Genomic DNA, 15,011 nt, shown 5'->3' with positions numbered 1-15,011 from the left:
CTTGGAAAATTAAAAGTTAAAACGAAGTTTTGTGAAAATTCCTTACCTGCACATAATATAGAACATACAGGTGTATGGATATCGATATGGAGGGGTCTGATTCACCGCTGTGTAACTTCAATTTTGTGCCCATGTATGTAACTATTGATTTTCACTGTGGAGAAAGACATCTATTGACTTGACTATGTAGAAATAGTTGGTCAATTAATACATGAACAGGATAAAATTAATGATTAAAATGGCTGAGATACTGAACTTTTAAAAATCTCTAACAAAAATGAAAATATTGATGATCAGAAAATAATGGAAATCTTATAAAGTAACAAAGAGGCAAAGGAAAATTTGCAAACATACAAAGCAGCCATTCAGAATAGTCAGGATATTAAGGAAATTGGTGTTCAAACCTACTGAACCACCAAAAGTTATTTATGAAAAATCATGGACAAAAGATTACGTATTGATATAGTGAAATCAAGCAAATACAGAGGCTATTTTCAATAAAGAAATATTAGTGATCCTGGCAATTACTATTCCATATATCTGCCTTCTCTTCTAAACAAAATAATGGAATTTTTATGAGGGAAAAAAATCACTGAACATCTAGGGTTTGATCTTGTTTTCACTGGAGACAGTGGTAAAGTTCTTGCTGATTTATATGGGAGCAGGGTTGGACTCCTAAAGTATAAAATAATTCTGAGCAATTAGGCAGAGTGGGATTATGAAAAATAATTGTCAGACAAACTTCACTGCTTTTTTGATAGAATTGCAAAATTAGTAAACAAAGGGAATGTAGTAGATGCAATATATTTGACTTTTTGTAAAGCATTTGAAACTGTGTCCCACTAAATAGTAATTAAAAACATTAATTCAAATTGACTGGGATAGGAATACCCTCATATCCTCTGTTTATGGCTATTTAGCCAATTTTCAAAGAGTAATGCTAAATAGCAATATATTAGGTTGTGGTACTTGACAAGTGGGTTACTATAGGGATAGATTTTAGCACTGGCCTTATCCTCATCTTCATTAATGATATTAAAGAGGGAGCATAGAGCACATCAGTTGTTACCTCAAAAACAGAATTCAAATATTCCCCAAGAGTTTCCCCTGTAAAACAGCTCACCTGTTATAACCAATCTGTTCTCATCAGTGATGCATCTCCAGGGTGGTCAAAGAATCTTGGGCTTGCCAGGGGTTCCCTGTTTCAGAAAGTCCCCAGAACAGCTCACCTATTACCCCCAGAGGGTACAGATACAGGATTCTGATAAAGGATTGACACAAGTAGTATCTTTTGCAAAACAAAGCACCCGTTAGTGGTCCAAACACAAACCTCTAAACACAAGCTAAAAAGCACCTGAACCACAACATACAGTTAAGATGATCCTAAGTGGCTGCGCCCAACTTCAGATGGCCAATCTTCCACAGGTTGCTGACAGCTGCTGGCAATAGTTCTTAGCTGTTCTTTAGGTTAAGTCTCATCTCTCTCTGGTTTCCTCTCAGGTTTCTGCTTCTCTTCTTCCTCTGCTGCTTCTCTCCTGCTTCTTCTTCTGTGTCTCCGAGAGTGACCACATTCCAAAATCTGTCTATCTCTGACACTCTTTACACACTCTGCTGACAGATTTGATTGACAGTTGTTTTGTTTACTTTTGCTTATATTTTTCTGTCAGAGCTCTGCAGAGTGCGTACCATGTTGCAACATTGTTTCTAATGTACCTAACTTCATGATCAAAAATTACCTCATTATTTGCCATATTGCAACATAGTTTCCAGTGTACCCAGTCTCATGATCAACAACTGTCTCACTACTGCTAGATGTGAACCAATGTAGGATTTGGTGGAGATGTGCAGGGTTTCTGTAGAACTACAAAGATACCGTGTGGCGCGCACTGTGAAGCCTGCAGTTTTCTCAAGTTTTGATACGCTTTTCAGCTAGTGCCATTGTAAATCAATTTTTCAAAATTTAATTTCTTTTTTTCACAGATGCTCTGTGAAGACAAACCTATTAGGAAGGCATTTGAGTGCTTCACACTGTTCTATGTAACCAGCTTGTACATATTTAAAACTGGCTTTTCCATTTATCTTTTACAAGGACTATTTCTGAAACACCACAAATTACATGAACATAAAAGGTACAAACCCCATATATACCTGTGTATATATATATAAGAATATACCTGTAAGGCTTTACCATGCAGAATGCATTGTCAGAAACAAAAGCAGTGATACGTTAAATTCTATATCATTTTGGGGCCAGATTCTACTCTCATGTACATGCATGCAGACACAATGGGGCAGTTTCTTTGCCCTGATCTGCTCCTCCTCCATCATTCAGGTGGTGCAAAGGAAACCGAAATCAATTCCAAATTCCTGTCTGGGATTCCCCTGGTGTAAGGGAGTCCCAACATGTGTACAGCCAATTGAATTTTCTCCTAAATTTCTCTCCCATTGGGTGACTGGAGGAGCAGGTCTGCAGCAGGAGAGAGAGAGAGTGATTAGAGCACAGTGGGCTTTGGCAATTCACAGCTGGCTATACTGTAGTCTGTAAGGATTAGTGCTAGTGTTGAGGCTGGGACAGAGAATCAGGGAACCACGACGACCTTTGTCCAGCCCTGCCTGTGTGCTTTGTTCAGTAGAAGCTGGTGATAGCAGACAATCTGCCCCATTGTGTTCAGAGGGATTGTGCATATGTAACTGAGAACAAGAATATGGACTCCAGTTACTTAGTAATAGCTTGCAAATGTTACCACAATTAGAGATGGTCAAACTTCCAAGTTCAGAGACCTGATGTGGCTCAAGTGTAATCAAAAGTTCAGTGCTTATCTGAATCTCTGGAATCTGCAAAACTGGGTTGGAAATCTTATGAGAATAAATTGTTTTATGAGATTACTTGAGCTCCCTGCTTGCAGTACAGCCATAAAGGCTGCAAAAAAAAAAAAAAAGCCTCTCATGTAGGATTTGGCACTTTTGCTTCTAGCTAAAACCAAGAACTTCCCAGGAAGCAAAAATGAAAGATAAAGAATAAAATTATCTGAACTTGTCTAAACCACACTAAAGGTTTGTGTCAGTCTTATTTTGATTTATGGGCAAAGTTTCAAATCGGTTCTTATTGTCTCCAAACTGGTTTGCACTTACCTAAATAAAATTCACAGCTTGTGGGTTACATCGTATCTGTCAAATCACATTAGATTTCCACTACAGTCTGCAGATCATTTTCATGTAGTGAAACTGCTTATATAGATATTTTTGTGAATTTTGTAGAAAGACTAAAAATAAATTTTCTTTCTAGTTTGGTATTTCCCAACTTGCATTTAATGCAAAAAGCAATTTTTTATGAGACTATGAAAACCACCTGTGAAAGTGGAAAACAGATAGCACCCAGCATAGTATGGATATGACAGTCATTGTCAATCCTAAATGTTCAAAAATCGTGAGTCAGACCCTAGAAAATAATGACATTGGCTTAAATATAATGATATTTAAATAAATAACTATATAGGGTATTTACCTTCTGTTTTTTTAAACCTTTAGCATGTTTTTTAAACCAGTCCTATTAAGCTGAAAGCATCACTTGTCATACTACACACTACATACGACACACAGAAGCTGTGAACATTCAGTGTGGATCTCAATACATAGCAGATTTGAATATTAGGCCACATACTGTGGATTTTACCAATTATTTTTCCCGAGACACAAATAAAAAGAGATGACCCCATACAGAATGCTTCAATACGAAGAAGTAAGCTACTCCAAGAAAACGATGCTCCTTTGTGACAATTCTTGCACATACTATCCATGATAAAGATCTGATAAAAATGATTCAAAAGCCATAAAATATATATTCACCACATCTATAATACAATTAGTAATTTGTTTAGCGCATACGAAGCTTCAAAATAAAAACAGCACTGTAGCAAGTCATATGGGAAGCAAGAATGAGTAAAAGTTTTTGAAGGCATTATGAAGGTGACACATTACTGTTTTACTGAAATTTTTTCTGACAAACCCTATTTCACACAACTGGCTTGTGGTTTTACTAATGCTATGAGCGATTTTTCATCCTCAGCAGCTTTGACATAATAAATATGGAAGGTTTACCACTGAATGATATTCTTCAGTTTAACTGGCACTACAAAATGAACCTGCAGGCCTAGAAAGCTTATTCTAGGAGATGTAATCCTTGCCTATCACTGACTACTTTCTGGAAGTCAGCAGCACTTTCCAGATCTTTCAAAATGCAATTTCCTATGTGGTCTTAATAATTGAAAATGGTGGCTGTAGTGTTGTTTCTGTTCTAAGCAAAACATGTAAGAAGGCAGAAGGATTCTGTGCCAAAGGTCAGTAGCCCAGCAGGGATATGAGAACCTCTGGCACAAGGTAGGAATGAACCATTGGTAGCATGGTTATTTCCATCCCCAGTGTTTTCTTAGGCTAGCAAGGCCTGACACCTGGACATTGAGTAGTTTATAATGGAATGAAACCAGTTTTTATTGCGGGGAAAAGTTGATTTGCTTCAAAGTGCAGCTCTACTCTGAAATGTGGTTCTGTAAAAATAGAATTGTGTGGCTCCATGTTAATTGCCTGTAAATGAATTCCAGATCAAATATGCTCAGTTTACAGTACATTTCTAGCTAACAGTACTGCAGACTCATCCTGGGCTCTGATGGTATGTCAACACAGCAGGTGGGAGTGAGTCTCTCAGCCTGGGTAGACAGACTCACGCTAGTGGGGCTCGAGCTAGAGCACTAAAAATAGCAGTAGCAATGGGGATGTCTGGCTCAGATGGAAGCTTGGACTGTCACATACACAGAATCCCTTAAGCTTCTGAGCCCAAGCCAGAACATCAACATTGCTATTTTTAGTGAGCTAGTTCAAGCCTCATTAACACAACCCTGTTTACCCAGGCTGGGAGGCTCACTCCCAGCTGCAGTGTAGACATAGCCTGAGGGTCCACAACTGGTTTGTTTCCTTGCCCATCACCCTCAGTGCATGGCCTGATGGGGCAGGATTTCTTTGCTCAAATCCAAGAAGATGCCCTGTGCAGAACAGCAAAGATGAGATTTAAAAGGTGCATCACAGACGCAGCACAGAAACTAAAAGACACAACACAGAACTCCCAGGGAAAGGGGTAGCTGAGATGATTTTAAGCCATCTTTGTGCTCTGCCAATGCTGGGTAGCTTTGGGACCCCCTGTGTAACTTAAACAGTCCTGGGGGCCTATCTCCATTGCATCAGCCTCCCATGGTTGCCCTATAGGCTTCAGCACTAGCCAAAATCACAACTGCGCAGTGAGCTGCCTTAGTCCTATCATGCTCCTTCACTTTCAGCCCCAATCACAGCCTAACCTCCACAGTGGAGCTTGTAAAATGGGTAATCAGGATGCAGCCATATGGCTGTCTTCTCCAGATCCTGTGTCAGGGGATCCCTTCCCTGGCTGGATATGGGGCTCTGAGTTCCCTTTTACACCATTCTGGCCCTTTTACTTGGCAGAAAGGTGTTGGAACAGAGGTAAGGATCTAACCCCATGTTTGGCTGGGTGCTAAGTCCTTTAGCTCTGAGAAAACAGATAAACACGCATATCCATCTTTGTTACTGTATTTCCAAAAGACAGATTTCAAGTACAACCTTTCTACTCTGGTTTTCTCTGTGATGAATTCACTACTTGAGTTCAGTGCATCCTCTAGAGACGTAGGCACTAACTGTAGTGATGGGGTGCCATTTAAATACTTAGATAGACTGTAGTTCTTAGTTCTGTATGTATGTTTCCAGAAAAGAAGAGAGTTTATAGTTTGAAACTACATATTTTATTTAAAAAAACACATGAGAGAAGGAACAGAGAAACCCTATTCAGTGCTGTAGCGTGCCTGGTTTATGTCTGTTTTATGCCTGTTGCATGTAAGTTAATCATAATAATCCATTTCAGGTACACTAATAACCATGCTTTTTGCTTGCTCAGACGTTATTTGGGCCTACTGTATAACAGATACAATAGAGCAGATAAGTGGCAACAGTGACCAGACCTGTTGATTAGCAGGACTGTGCTATTCCATGACCTATTCTTTATCTGATAATGGAATGACTCTCTTGTGTAAGGATGCAGCTTATTATATCTTAATCCTGGTGTACACTACAAACTTATGTCCGTATAACTACGTCACTCAGGAATGTGGAAAATCCACACCTCTGAGCGATGTAGCTATCCCGACATAACCCCCAGTGTAGACAGCGCTATGTCGATGGGAGGGCTTCTCCTGTCAACATATCGACCCCCTCTTGGGGAGGGGAAGCACCCATGCTGACAGAAGAAACTCTCCTGCCAGCATAGGTAATGTCTTCACTAAGCGCTACAGGAGCACAGCTGCCCTGGTATAGCTCTGCAGTGCTGTTAAGTTTAGACAAGGTGTTAATCATTTTAAATGTCTAAACCTCATTCAGCATAAAGACAAACTAAACCACCAGCATTGGTGCAATGACTACAAGGCAAGTGCCTCCTGTGTGGGTTCTCCAACATTTTGACAACGTGCCTGTGGTTGAAACTGAAGAAAACTTGCAGAAGTTGTAATCAGTTCTTCCTCCGATTATCTGAAATGTATTACCTCAAACACCCTTAATGGAAGCCAGGGAATCAAAACAGCTTAACCAAAACAGCACAGCTTAACCCAGACAGCCATGTTGCATCTCTGTGTCCTGCCCTGAAGTGTAAAATTTAGACTGTGCTGTGGCTTCAGTGCAGTTGATAAAATTGTATATGACAGTTACTACAGAACATTTAATACAGGGGATGATTAATTGCCTTTCTTCTCTTAACATCAACGTGAATTTCTTTCCAAGTTCTGTTGTTTTGCACAAGGCAAGCCATATGATGTTGATGAAGATTCAGATTATGTGCGACGCTGCAGTTGGATGTTTTTTTGCTATATTTAAAGTAGTTTGGCTTTTTTAAACTGAATTAGTTTTTAATATTACAGGCACCAATTGATATATGGAATGTGAGGCCACTGAAAGAGTGATTTCAGTGTTTGCATCAGTAAAGTCATTGAGTTGGCTACGGTTGTTTGACATAATTGTTTCTTTTAAAAATGCTTTAAGGAAAGGGTAAATTGCATGTATAAAATATTGCATGATAAAAAGTAAGAAAGAAAGTGAGACAGACACAGAAAGAAAGAAATAGAAAAGTGGCAACAGTGATCAGACCTGTTGATTAGCAGGACTGTGCTATTTAATGACCTATTCTTTATCTGATAATGGATTGACTTTCTCTTGTGTAAGGATGCCGCTTATTATAGAGAACTTGGAAACATATCCCTGAACAGTGTGGGACCAAAAAAGTAGAACACAGTTTGCTGTTACAGAATAAGCATGTATTTTATTCACAAAGTTTCTAATATATCTTTTTATTTGTCATTATCATCACTCATCCATTGTATGGCATGGGTCATGTTTTCCTTTGAAGTAAGCACTACTAAATTGCTGCAAAGCAATAAATCTAGACTGGTAGGTAATATATTTATGTGCAGTGTGAGTATTAACTGTGGCAAAATGATGAGAACAGTAAACATTTTTCGGGACCCCTGAAAGAGACTATCCATCTTTTACTTGACATAAAGTAGAGTCTCAGGTCTTGGTTTAAAAATCAGAAGTGTCTGACCCTGAGTTGTGGTTATCAATGACGACTCTTCCACCTCTACAGACTTAGTGCTGTTGTTCCCTCCTTTCAGTACCTAACATGTCTGCTTTTGTTTGTGGGTATTGCTACAGCAATTGATCTATGGCTGATATGCCAGTGCTTGAGCTGGCTGTCAGCGGTTAAGTGAGAAGTATGGCCAGTTAACTTGTTCCTTCAAGACACCATGTAACCCCCATATAATGATAATAACCGTCTTTACTGCCACAAATCCTTGATTCACTCCTGACCCCAAATGTCCTACAAGTTAGTCTTTGAATACTTCAGTGCTTATGTTAGAGTCCAAGCCATGTAAGTCAGTTGTGTATTGCAGCATTCACAGTTCTAGATCCCCTTGACAATCTGAATACTACAGTAGCTTGCCTTTCATAGAGATACTTATAGCTTGCATACTATGATGATGTCTATGAAGTCTTCCCTGAAGTTATTTTCTAGGCATTCCTCTTAATAAAAATATATTGTAGATATGTATGTGAGTCCAGAGGCAAGTGAGGGTGAGCTGGCTTTGGTGTTAGCTAGCCATCCCTTAGGCCCTCTGATAGAGCCCAAGCCTAATGCTCATTTGAAATCAGTGGAAAGATTCCTATTGACTTTGATGGGCTTTGGTTCAGGTCCAGGCTGAGCTTGCAGATCAGACCTCTGAAAGCAGGAGGAGGAGAAGGGAAAAGGAAACCCAGATGTGGAGAAAGGAACCAACTCTCTCCAAGGACACTACTGTATTTCAGGGCCAGAGAAAGCCTGTGCTCCCAGTCTTCTAAATTCTTGTATTTCCTCTGTCCCTCCTCCCCTTTCTGCTTTCAGTGCAGAAAAGTGTGATGGTCACTACATGAGTGTGTGAGTTTATAAAAAACAACAACCACCAACATGCTGTCAACATGAGCAAATGCTGGGGAAAAAGCCTGAAACGTGTGCTACTTAAATGGAATGCATTTAACATGTGAAGCACACCTGTCGTTTGGGGGTCACATGGATGAAATGATCTTGTTGTAGCTCATAAAAATGAAAGTATTCACAGCTATTTCTGCAAGGTACTGTTTCTGAAGACTCATTGCAAAACCTCAGCATTGCCTTCCTTGCCAGTAGTTATAAGTTGGAGAGGTTGTTTACTTGCTTTTTTTCTACCATACAAAATACTCGGATAATTACATCTTTTTCAAAGAGTAACCCATGTGGTGGTGGTGTAGCTTGGTCCTTGTTACTAAACAGCACATGTGACATTCAAGAGGTAGCATTCAACATGCACCTGTATTAGGTGAGAGTTCACTTTATATTTGACAAGATACTGCATTTTGCCTCTTTATTAGAAGTCTTGGAGGGCAGGGGAGCATCTGAGCACAAAGTTATCAACCTCTCCCCACCCCTAATTAGGATGTCCTCAGAAGCTGCATGGCTATATAGAAGAGAATAGTCATTTTTATTTGCCACACTCTTTCAAAGTGTGTGAATTTTTAACTCTTCAAGGCTTTTGTCTTTCCTTTCCCCAGAGGGCCTTGATACCTTAGTTTGATGTTGCAAAAAGGGGAAGTGTAAGCACCTATATATAAATTAGAAGTCTGTGCAGCTGATCAAAAAAAGAAAAAAATTGCATTTCACTTTAAAATGTTTTTTTATACTATCCTGTCCTGGTCAGATGTTAGCTTTGACATTCATTTCGTGGTTTGGCTTCAAGTAGCTGGTGACCAACATCACCTGGCAAGAAAAAATGCATTAGGCTTCAGTTAACCATTACAATGAGAGCTCTAAATCGAACTGCAGATGTATACAACAATTATATTTTCCCCTCAGTAATATTGTTGGCTTTCAGCATCATGGAGGAATGCCTGATTAAAAGAAAGCCTGCAAGTTAATTCCCAACATGCCCCTTGGCAGCTTTTTCATTTCACTTAGAGGTGGGAGCAGGTGGTGTCATTTAGAATTAAGTACATCATATCTAAGTTGGCAGGAAAACACCATTCAGTGATGAAATGTCTCAGCAATGAATCTCATTAATTGTTCACCAATTTGTGATAATTTTATTTATATGTGCATGCTGTAATGCAAGTACAATGAGGTGTCATGTGTTTGAATTGTATTTATTGTTGAATTTAGCTTAAAGCAAAAGACTGGAACCACTGAAGAAAAACAAGTTCTTTAGTAGTGCTTTGAGTATTAATCTATTCCCTACATCTATTTATTAAAATAAGGAAGCAACATATTACATTTCTTAAAGTTGCCATGCAAAGGAGACAGCTTCAGACTGCTGATTCTTGATATTGTTGAATAACCCATTCTGAGCATGCTATATTAGCATCTGTGCAACATAAAAATGTAAATTCCCATTCCTATACTATCTAGCTGTTTTCCATGGTATTGCATTATTACAAATCCTTATATTTGCATGCAAAACTGCCCCTGACTTTAGTGGGAGCTATGTATGTTTAAGGGCTGTAGGACTGGGCTAATGCTGTTATGTTGTGGAAAATCAAAAAAGTATTTTTTTGCTGTTTTTTGTTTCTCTCCTCCAATGTGATTTTTGTGGACAAATCACAATGGGATTACCCTAAATATACCTAGAATGGGCTCAGTGATGCCTTATCGCTATAGTCCTGCTTTGGGATTCTGCCATAGGGTCCCTTAGTAGCTCACACTCACCTCCCTGCACCCCCAGCTGTGCTGACCAGGGCAGAGGGAAGAGGGGACCATGCAGAGGTGAAAGTAAGCTGATCCAGTCCGGTACAGTGTACTGGCAAGAGCCAGTGTGCCATGTCGGACCAGACCGACTTCCCTAGGCTGCCGCTTTAAAGGGCCCCGGGGCTCCCCGCAGCGGCCAGAGCCCCCGGGCCCTTTAAATCACCCCCCGAGCCCTGCTGCTGGAGCCCTGGGGTAATGGCGGCTAGGGCTCTGGGGGTGATTTAAAGGGCCCGGATCTCCACTGCAGTAGTGGCGGCTGGGGCCCTTTAAATTGCCCCTGAGCCCCGGGGCTCCCAGCTGCCTCTGTAGCTGGTAGCTCTGCGGGTGATTTAAAGGCCCCAGGGCTCCCAGCCAGAGTCCTGCGGCCTTAAAATCTTGATTTAAAGGGCCCGTGTATTTAAAGGCCCCGCCTCTTCTGGTCAAGGCCACGCCTCTTCCGGTTGAGGCCACGCCCCCGCTCAGGACTCCGGAGTACCGGTAAGTCCTTTAAGTTACTTTCACCCCTGGGACCATGCCACTGCTGTTTCCCTATCCTCCTTGAGCACCAGGGGAAGTAGGAGGGGATAGCTGTCAGTAACTTGGGGAATGAATGGACTACTATTGTGCCTGTCTGCTACAAATGGCCCAAGACGGGGAAGGTTTTTAGCATCATCCACTTTAACTATTGGTTAAAGCAGTTATGGCACTCATTTTAAAAATGAATTGAGCCAAAACTCAATTGAGCCTTACATCCAAACCTCTCCCTGTTTCTAAAGGGGAGAGGAGAGAATTTAGATGCTTGAATCCATATTTGCACCTATTATTTGATTCCAGGTTGGTCTGTAATTTCTCATTGTGTTCGGTAGAGTTGTGCTTGAGGTAGGTCTACAGGATTTAGGACTCATTTAAGACCACCAAAAACTGCACAGGAGTAGTACAAGCGCCACAAAAACAAGCCTTCTTCCATACTGGCTTGTCCCTGAGACCACACTCCTTCCCCATAGCGCAGAGACATCCAGTGGCCAAACAACACACCTGCAAGTCAATATTATTACATCTTCATGACAGGAAAAGATGGATTCAGGTGGAGAAGACAGTGAACTGAACATTACTAATAATAAAGAGGATAAGCTACTAAATAATAAGCCTAGTTCTATATTGTATTAGTGACAGCAAGTAAAAGTGAGACTACCACCCAATGAGCCACAGTTAGAAGTGTGGTGTTAGAACTAAAGTAACAATTCCCCTTGATGAGGTCTCACTTTCTGATTTAGTTTATCTCTTACTAACTTAATTAGCCTGATCTGCTACCCTGGTGTTAGACTAAGGAATGCATCACTAACACATGCACCTTTAGGTTCTACCATGATAGTATTACAACATCTTTGCCACTCAGACCAGTTCTTTTCCATCTCTGCCCTAGTTGTCTCATTTAGCTAGAATCTTCCTTGCTCTTTTGATGCCTCAGTCTGATTCCCCTCAAAGCATAACAATGCTATTCAGAGCAACTTTCCATGTTTTATGAAAGCAATTCTTTTAAAGAGCACCCTCACACTTATTTTTCTCCAAATATGTTGTACAGTGAACTTGGTCTGAGAAGTTCAGACACCGGACAGAACAATGATAGCTTGTAGACAATATCTCTTTTACATTTTCTTTTAGGGAATAATTAAGTAAACATCAAAATGCTCAGGAAATATTTGTCTCACTTGCTCATCTCCACATAACTGTTGCCTGAAAATCATCTATTGTGCTTGAATCCTGCTCTTTTACTAGAATCTTGTTTCCATCTGTCTAAATTTCATGTTAAAAAGACTCAATACCAGCAGAAAATAGCTGACCTTTATAAAGTGGCACTTTAATATACTGGCATGATTTTAATGCTGTTACACACAATGACTGTAATAATTAATGTTATCATAATGACTTTGCTGTTATTATTATGATCCATTTTTTCCATTATCATCCAATGCCAGAATCTAATTTAACTTATGAGTTACATACTAGACAATTAATGTTGGACTCATAAACAGCCTACTAGCTTCATTATAACTCACTGTGTTTAGTGTTAAGTACAACGAAGAACCCAACAAAGTTTTTAAAACTTTTATGACGTGTTTTATTCAAACATCTCACTTAGAATAGTTACATTAATATACACTACAAAAATGCAAAACATTTTAACAAGCAAAAGTCTGTGCATCAAAAGTAAGACATTTAACCCTCAATTTTCAAAGTTGCACAGATATTAGTCGCCTCAAACCTACATTTCCAAAAATTACTAGGAATTTTGGGTGCTTCAGTTATTGTGCCCCCAAGATGAGACACCTTAATGGGACTTGATTTTTCAGGGTTTGGTGCTCAGCACTTTCTCAGATTCAACCCCTTTAAAGGGTCTCAAATTGGGCACCCCAACACTGAAGCACCTAAAATCACTAGTTACATGTGAAAATGGAGGCCACAACTTCCCACTCACTTTTTGTGGGGTTTGAGGCTAAATCCTTTAAATAGGGATTGGCTAATTTATTTATAAACAGAGAATTGGTGAAATGTGTTGGTTTCAAAGTCAGCCAACATAACATAACACAGAACTGGAAGGGACCTCCTGGGTCTTGAAGTCCAGTTCCCTGCTGTTGCCAGCAACCCCACCATATAATTTCATTCATAAATTTATCAATCTCCATCTCAAAAGTATTTAGGTTTCCTGCTACCACTACTATTGGGAGGCTGTTCCAGAACCTCACTCCTCTGATGGCTAGAAACCTCCTAATTTCCGGCCAAAATTTACTCTGGTCAGTTTGTACCCATTTGTTCTTATGCCAACATTGTCCTTTAGTTTAATTAGCTCTTCTTCCTCCCTGGTGTCGTGTCCCCTCCCCGCCATTATATTTATAGAGAGCAATTGTATCTTCTCTTCAGCCTTCATTTTCTTAGGCTAAACAAGCCAAGATCTTTTAGTCTTCTCTCATAAGAAAGGTTCTCCCTTCCCCCTGACCTTCCTCGTAGCCCTTCTGTGTACCTGTTCCAGTTTGATTTCATCTTTCTTGAATATGGGTGATCAGAGTTGTACACAGTATTCCAGATGAGATCATAGAATCATAGAAAATTAGGATTAGAAGAGACCTCAGGAGGTCATCTAGTCCAACCCCCTGTTCAAAGCAGGGCCAATCCCAACTAAATCATCCCAGCCAGGGCTTTGTCAAGCCGGGTCTTAAAAACTCTAAGGATGGTGATTCCACCACCTCCTTAGGTAACCCATTCCAGTGCTTCACCACCCTCCTAGTGAAATAGTTTTTCCTAATATCCAACCTTGAGCCCACTGCTCCTTGTTCTGTCATCTACCACCACTGAGAACAGCCTAGCTCCATCCTCTTTGGAACCCCATTCAGGTAGTTGAAGGGTGCTATCAGATCTTATCAGTACCTTGTACAATGATATTAATACATCTCTGTTTCTACTGGAATTACCTTGCCTGATCTGCCCTTGGAACACTGTTTCAGATTCAAACTGATCACTCTGCCATGAAGGTTTTCTAAATATCTTGCCTATATGTTTCCCTCTTACTTGCAACTCCTTTTACCATACTATAATATTTACTATAAATATTTCTTCTCTGTCCTCGGTGTTTACACCTTTTATGTACAAGGGAAGCAAAGATGGCCAGTGTTGACTGGCATCCCCTCCATTAGTGAAAACATAAAGTTATAGTAGTCATGGAGTTCTACAACCCATTAATCAAAGCTAATCCCTTGGCCTTCACTTTGATCTGGTTACTCCTCTCATCCTCCTTTCCAGCCAGCTCAGCTCTTCTCAGCTGAGTCTGGACTAGTCCTCTCTTCTCTTCTCAGCTGGTTTACTCAGTCTTTTAGCTGCACCCAGAGGCCTGCTCTCACTTCCCTCCCTACATCCTCAGCCTGCTCCCCTGATTTGGAGGGAAGGAGGAGAAAATCAAGGTCCTTTATTTTTCTTTGAAGGGGGAGATGGCAGGATATTGGCACTACAATATTGGCATCACATTGCCAGGAGGTGTTGGAGATGGATTGGCCATGTACGTCGTATGAAAACTGATTCCATCACCAGAGTAGCAGTAAGATAGACACCTGAAGGCAAGTGAAAATGAGGCTGTCTGAAAACAACATGGCGAAGAGCTGTGGAAGCTGAGCTGAAAAATCTGAGGCCCAGCTGGGGAACTATTGAACGTCTTGCCAGAAACAGACACGAGTGGAGGAGCTTCGTTGCTGCCCTAAACACCAGAGGTGTAATGTGAACATGATGATGATCTATAAAAAGGGGAATTAGGACAACCCAGGGAATTATAGACCATCGGCTTAACTTTGATACCGAGAAAGATAATGGAGCAAATAATCAAACAATCAATTTGTAAGCACCTAGAAGATAAAATCCTGTCAAACCAACCAAATGTTCTTTTTTGACAGGGTAACAAGCCTTGTGGATAGGTAGAAGCAGTAGATGTGATATATCTTGACTTAGTATGGCTTTTGATACCCTCTTTTATGACCCTTTCATAAGCAAACTAGGGAAATATAGACAAACCTCCTATAAGGTAGTGAACAACTGGTTGGAAGATGATAGAGTTCATAGTTAAGCTAGAAGGGCATATCCAGTAGGGTCTTGCAGGGATCCGTCCTGGGTCCAGTTCTGTTCAATAACTTCATAG

General features: G+C 40.3%; 1 protein-coding gene across 5 annotated transcripts in view; it reads left to right on the top strand.

Annotated features, from left to right (window-relative positions):
• IMMP2L (inner mitochondrial membrane peptidase subunit 2) overlaps positions 1-15,011 on the top strand; it is an 835,235-nt gene that overhangs the window by 749,748 nt on the left and 70,476 nt on the right. For 2 of the 5 annotated variants that reach the window (XM_048836071.2, XM_048836069.2), the window contains exon 6: positions 1,981-2,205. The exons of 2 other annotated variants lie outside the window; for them this stretch is intronic. In XM_048836071.2, coding sequence (XP_048692028.1) covers positions 1,981-2,166 — 186 coding nt within the window. In that variant the 3' untranslated portion in view covers positions 2,167-2,205. Of the gene's footprint in view, positions 1-1,980; positions 2,206-15,011 lie in introns of those variants that run through there. One more of the 5 variants, XM_048836070.2, reaches the window with a different exon arrangement.

This window comes from Caretta caretta, chromosome 1 (genome assembly GCF_965140235.1).
Source record: "Caretta caretta isolate rCarCar2 chromosome 1, rCarCar1.hap1, whole genome shotgun sequence".
Classification (NCBI taxonomy): Eukaryota; Metazoa; Chordata; order Testudines; family Cheloniidae; genus Caretta; species Caretta caretta.
The sequence above is the reverse complement of the archived record's forward strand: the minus strand, read 5'-3'. Positions and strand labels throughout refer to the sequence as shown.